At 44.4% G+C, this 6,000-nt stretch overlaps 1 protein-coding gene across 1 annotated transcript; it reads left to right on the top strand.

Moving 5' to 3' along the window:
* Positions 1–362: 362 nt before the first annotated feature.
* On the top strand, positions 363–4,416 carry LOC125441314 (gap junction delta-4 protein-like). The gene is made up of 2 exons (XM_048511841.1): positions 363–541; positions 3,344–4,416. Exons 1-2 carry the CDS (start codon positions 478–480, stop codon positions 4,105–4,107), a joined length of 828 nt encoding a protein of 275 aa, XP_048367798.1. The 5' UTR covers positions 363–477; the 3' UTR covers positions 4,108–4,416.
* Positions 4,417–6,000: the final 1,584 nt, after the last annotated feature.

Below are 6,000 nucleotides of genomic sequence, written 5' to 3'. Positions count from 1 at the left end.
ACCCAAAGTCATGGCCCTTGATCCTTTGGGTATCTTCTTTCCCCGCGTATTATCCATTTTTATCACTCAGGGAAACAAAGCGGCGTCTACGATCCCCCCACGCCCACCCAGTGCTCCATTTCTCTTTCAGCGGGGAACTATCCCAGCAATTTCACCAGGCTGGAATGCCCCGGGTGGGTAAGAATAGCCGACAATGGCAGAGATTATTCCTCTGGCCTTTTGTCTTCCTGCAGTTGTCGAGTTGGAGGTAAAGAGCAGCACGGAGGATTGTGAGCCTCGCATTGCCTCAGCTGTGCTTCCGAAAGGAGACTCTTCCCCTCTTCAGTCACTCGCAGACCCAGTTCTGGTTGGCTTTTGAGCACTTCTTTCTCCCGAGGGACCCCTGCCCTCTTTCTTGGGGACTGTGAGCTTTGGGGGAAATGCTCGATTTCTTCTTATGCCTTCTGTAGGTGGGGATTCCTGGGACCACGTTCAAGCATGGACTCCTGGGACTCGCTTGGCTTTTTAATCCTCGTCCTCAGCTATAATGTGACAATTATAGGTGAGTCTTTCAAAACCTATGACTGTATTTGTTCTGTCTCCATGCTTGGCTACATTCCCGGTAATTTCCTCTTCATCTCTGGCTGTTCCAACCACCCTCTAGTTTCAAGAAGGATATCTTTTGAGTTGAATGCTGGCTGATCAGCAGTTTGCTCATGGACACCCCCTCCCTGCCTCATCCCTCCTTTCTGCAATTCCTAGAAAGAATGGATTGTGCTGTGCCTGTGACTAACAAGGAGAGAATGAAATAAAAGGGCCTTGCTACCCTGTTTTCCCGAATATAAGACATCCCCCGAAAGTAAGACATAGCAAAGTTTTTGTTTGGAAGCTCGCCCAACGAACAGAAAACAGTAAAATAAGACATCCCCTGAAAATAAGACATAGTGCATCTTTGGGAGTAAAAATTAATATAAGACACTGTCTTATTTTCGGGGAAACACGGTAGTCACTAAGAGATTAAAAAAAATAAGACCGAGGCCAATGGTGCAAATTAAAACAAATATATATTTTATTACTCAATTAAAATCTCCAAATTTCTCTAAATGTATTATTGCTATACATGAGCCATACATGACTCAATTGTGCTATAGATGGCAGCCTAGTACTTAGCAGTAATTTGAAAACTGGTTTAAAAGTCCTTGATGAAAATGTTAGCGCTTTTTGAAATAACTTGATGGAATTTGCTGGCTCCCCAGTAACAACATTCATTGGGTTTTAATGCTGAAAAATATTTCCAAAATCTTCTCAGTGTAAATGTCTAGGCTATTTCAAAATGCATTTTATAGAGTACCAGTTTATAGTAGTAGACAAGCCTTTATTGGCATTCCAAATTACAATAAAGCAATTGTCCATAAAAGACAAATAAATACAACAAACATTCAGAGTCTTATCAATAGTGTAGTCCAAATGAACTCATCAAAAGTGCCATTCCTATACACCTCTCCACAGACCAGACTGAAGACCCACCAACAGAACCCAGGCATCACAACAACATACAGTATCAACACTCCACTATAAAACACAGAGTTTGTTGGGGTGGCACCAAATGCAGAACAAGGGATAGGGGACAAGGAAACGGGCGAACAATTGATCTGACTCCAATAGGTTTAGCGTACCAGTTAGAGCTGCTGCAAATTTTACTGTGAACACGTTCGACCGCCGAACTTGCCATGTTTGAAAGTGTTGCTCAGACATGTTCAGTTCACATGAAACAGCTGTAACTGCATGGGTTTCTGAAGCGATGTGTATGTGCAGAGGTGCTTCCAATTCAAACTGATTGGCAGCCATTAATGTTGCTAAGGGCTACTTGGGGAAACACCAAAGGCTAGACCAGGGGTTGGGAACCTTTAACACTCAAAGAGCCATTTGGACCTGTTTTCCATGGGAAAAGAAAACACTTGGCGCCGCAAATAATTTTTGACATTTAAAATAAAGATAACACTGTATATATTGGGTTTTTTCCCTTTTACTCCGCTCATTCTGAGAAGCGCATGGATGCCCCCGCCCTGCTGCCTGCAGGGTGGGCAAGGATGGGGCCAGCAGCTCGGCCTCGCCGGCTGCCAGGAAAGCGCCCACCCCACTCCAATGGGGCAGGCGAGAGGGGAAGCCCGTGGCGCAGCCCAGCTGGCCGCAGGCAGTTGGTGCGCCCGCCCTGCTGCCTGCAGAGGCCCGAGGCAAGGATGGGGCCAGCAGCACGGCTCGTGAAGGCCACAGTGCAAGGGCAGAAGAGCTGCATGCGGCTCTCGAGCCACAGGTTCCCTACCCCTGGGCTAGACCTTTATTAAAACAAAGCATTTATATGGAACTGCATGGCTAGGAGGGAACACAATCAACCCACCTACCAAACAGTCATAAATGGGTTGGAGAACAGTTCAACTGATCGCTGAAAAATTATCTTCCTGTTCATTGCAACACAAGCTGAACTGGCAGGTGTTCAAGTACCCCTAGGAAAATAGAACTTGGTGTTTTCTCTATGAAAAGTGGATTCTGACTGAGCATCTGGGATACATGCTTATCCCTCTTGGGCTAAACTGCATGTTTATTATGTAGTGCTCTTGATGGCAGTCGTATCTCAAATTAACATCTGTGATTAGTTACTATGGATGTTATGACGCACATTGCATACCGAAAGCTGGGCAAGAGGAGGTGGTTTTTAAGTAATAGGATAAAAGGGATGACTCCTCCATTTACAGTGAACCAACAAAAATTATCTCTTTTTTGCTTCTGTCAAAGTTTCTCATGTTCTTCATTTGAGGTGTACTTCAAATGTCACTTCAGGTAAAATCTGGTAAAATTCTAGGAATGTGTAGGACCCAGCAGAGAGATTTTGCTGTATGGAGAAGGAAGGAGAGAAACCTCTGAATGATGAAGAAAAATTAGACGCACAAATTACAGCGAATTTAAAAACATACAATAGAGTTATTACGAAGGTTCAAAATCAAAGAGACAATGTTAACATTAAAATTTCCAAATGGCCAGTAAAAAAAAAAAATGAATCCAAAGGCACATAGTATAAATGCTAATCATAATTAACAACAGAATAATTGGTAATCGTGTTTTACAGAACAGTTGCAATGAACAAAAACAGAACAACTGGTTGTATTGCACACAACAGTGATGGTATGCTAGCTAATGTCCCGTTTAGATATCTCTTTGTCAAATTGTGACTTGCAGAAATTATCTGGTATAAAAAACAAATAGCATAGAACGAATCCGTAAATTCAAATAAGCACACGGAGGTTCTATCACCTGCCGCATCTCTTTCAGTGCTGTTGTGTCTCCACCCTCTTTTCTTCTTTTCCAGGGAAGATCTGGTTAACCGTAACAATCCTGCTGAGGATACTGGTGATCTTCTTCGCAGCCTACCCTCTTTACCAAGACGAGCAGCAGCACTTCGTCTGCAACACCATGCAACCGGGATGCACAAATGAGTGCTATGACTCGTTTGCGCCCGTATCCCACTTCCGGTTCTGGCTCGTCCAGACGGCCTCTGTCCTGCTCCCGTATACCTTGTTCTGCGTCTACGTCTTCCACAATGTGGCCAGGCGGCTTGTGAAGGCTCACTCCCTGCCTTATCGTCGATATAAAGAGATCAAAGCCACGTTGGGCCTCAAAATGTCCAAGAAGCCTTCCAAAGGGGCAGCGGGGGGGAGTCGTCTCCCCGGTGAGGCAAACAAAATGGACATTCCTGATTTTTCGAAAGCATACGTGGTCCAGCTTCTTCTGAGGGCGCTGGTCGAAGCCTGTTTCGGGGCAGGCCATTATTACCTTTTTGGTTTCTTTGTTCCCGGACGTTTCAAATGTAACGGGAGAGTTTGCCCTCACAATGTTGACTGTTTTGTTTCCAGACCCACTGAAAAAACTGTCCTGATGTTCTTCATCTGGGGGCTCAGCGGCTTTTCCTTCCTGCTCAGCCTCATCGACCTGACCTTTGCCTTCCGAAGCAGCGTTGTCAGAAATCACCGGAATAAGCTATTGCTGGAAGGGCCTGGGGTTGAAGAGAGGTACGCCCCCAGCCAGCACCAAGATGAAAAGTTAGCTTGGGGAGAGGAGGCGAAGGCAATCTAACCATCAGAGACTACTGTGATGAAGTTAATTCCTCTTTCCTTGGCTATGAAGTTCAGGAATAATCTTTTTTTTTCCCCCAACCTGTGTTGATTTCCCAGCAAGTTATCAGCTTCCGCCTTACTAGCCATAAGCCATAAGCTTCCAATAATCAAAACAGCTATAGAGGGCCCTTTCAAGGACGCAAACAGGTTTCACAAGAGCAATCAAGATGCGGTCATCTGCTGTATTCCCCACAAAGGAAATTTAGCCTCCAGCTCAGGATGGGTACCCTTGTGGAATTAACCCATTTGCACGTTTCAGCAAGCCCTTGACTCATTATTCTCCTTTGGAGAGGAAGGCTTCTGACATTCAGTTGTCCTCTGCAGAGTGCTGGATGTACAAAATCTAAAAATGTGAATGTGTATAACACGCCATACTATTTATTTGCTAGGTTTTTATGCTGCCCTTCTTCCAAGGAGCTCAGGGTGATTTAGATTGGTTGGTCTTCTTCTGTGAGGAAAGGCTAAGGCACAGGTGTCAAACTCACGGCCCTCCAGATGTTACGGACTACAGTTCCCATCATCCCCTGCCAACATGATGCTGGCAGGGGATGATGGGAACTGTAGTCCATAACATCTGGAGGGCCGCGAATTTGACACCTATGGGCTAAGGGATCTGGGAATGTTCAGATTGGAGAACACTGAGGGAAGACATGATTGCTGTCTAAGTATTTGAAGGGCTGTCGCCTAGAGGAGGGCAGGGAGCTGTTCCTGTTGGCAGCAGAGGGCAGAATTCATAACAGGTTTAAATTATGGGCAGAAATCTGATATACAAGCACCTGGATATTGGCTACCTGAAACCAGAATCCAGATTGGCTAAAACTTTTTGGGGGAGGGGGAAATGTGGGAGAGAGAATTAAAGAGGAACTTTTATTTCTTCATTCAAGCAAGAACGTGTATGAGAGATAGATCATAAGAGGGTGACCATGTGAAGGACAGCACCCTCTTTATGCACGCACCTATTTGTATCTTCCAACAGCGAGCGGAAATAAGATGTCCAGCTATTGTGAGTTTCGCGTTAGGTTAGAAATATTTCTCTACTTCACTTCTTTTATTAGTCTCTGCACCCTAGAGACATGTTAGTAAAATAAATCTTGCACTTGTTTAAGATACAGAACTGACCAGTTTCCTACATGCAGGCCTAGGCTATGGTCAGCATCACCCAAGAGCCCTGTTTGATGATCCTCCTAACCATCAAACTAGAAGGGGAGAGGACCAGAATGTGGCTGAGAAGAGATCACCAGCCTCAAAGGCTCTTGGGAGAGGGTGGGAGCCTCAAGGAATTCATGCTGAGAAGACTGGATTTCCCCTGGGCAAAATAACTGACCCCCTATTTCCTGACAACAGCCTGTCAGACCCTGGTGTAAAAGTGATAAGACAATTCCTTAAATTCTCAAAGTTTACACTCTTTCCTGGCAGTGGTGGGAAACTAAAACTCCAAATGCTGATGTTACCCTTAGGGGGAATATAAATATGGCAAGTTAATGCCTTCACTAGATGACCAGTTAGGTTTTAAAAACAAACAAACTTTACTTTATTAAGATTTAATAGCTTATTATAGGTCATATATAAGAATTTAAGGAACAGAAATAACAGAAAAGCTAAATTAGCCAAGTCAACTGTGAAGTACTTGCTGTAGACTCTTCAATATAACCTTATATTGTGAGCATCTGGGGTACCGGAGTATCTTAGTAGTCACTTTGCAAGAAATTTCTCCCTGGCTGTGGCATATTTTGGGCAGTAAAAAAAATACATGTAATAATGACTCAGTTACTAGTAAGGGGCTGTCAGCAGACACCGTTCTGGAGGCATCTTCAAGAGACAAACTTTCATTTGAGCTGCAGGCAATAGGTTG

Source organism: Sphaerodactylus townsendi, linkage group LG11 (genome assembly GCF_021028975.2).
Source record: "Sphaerodactylus townsendi isolate TG3544 linkage group LG11, MPM_Stown_v2.3, whole genome shotgun sequence".
NCBI lineage: Eukaryota > Metazoa > Chordata > Lepidosauria > Squamata > Sphaerodactylidae > Sphaerodactylus > Sphaerodactylus townsendi.
The sequence above is the reverse complement of the archived record's forward strand: the minus strand, read 5'-3'. Positions and strand labels throughout refer to the sequence as shown.

What these genes read in the sequence shown, in the direction of transcription:
- LOC125441314 (XM_048511841.1), top strand. Translation starts at nt 478, where the DNA reads ATGGACTCCTGGGACTCGCTTGGCTTTTTAATCCTCGTCCTCAGCTAT. An exon ending in CTATAATGTGACAATTATAG is followed by an intron (nt 542 to 3,343) that starts GTGAGTCTTTCA and finishes CTTCTTTTCCAG; the next exon opens with GGAAGATCTGGTTAACCGTA.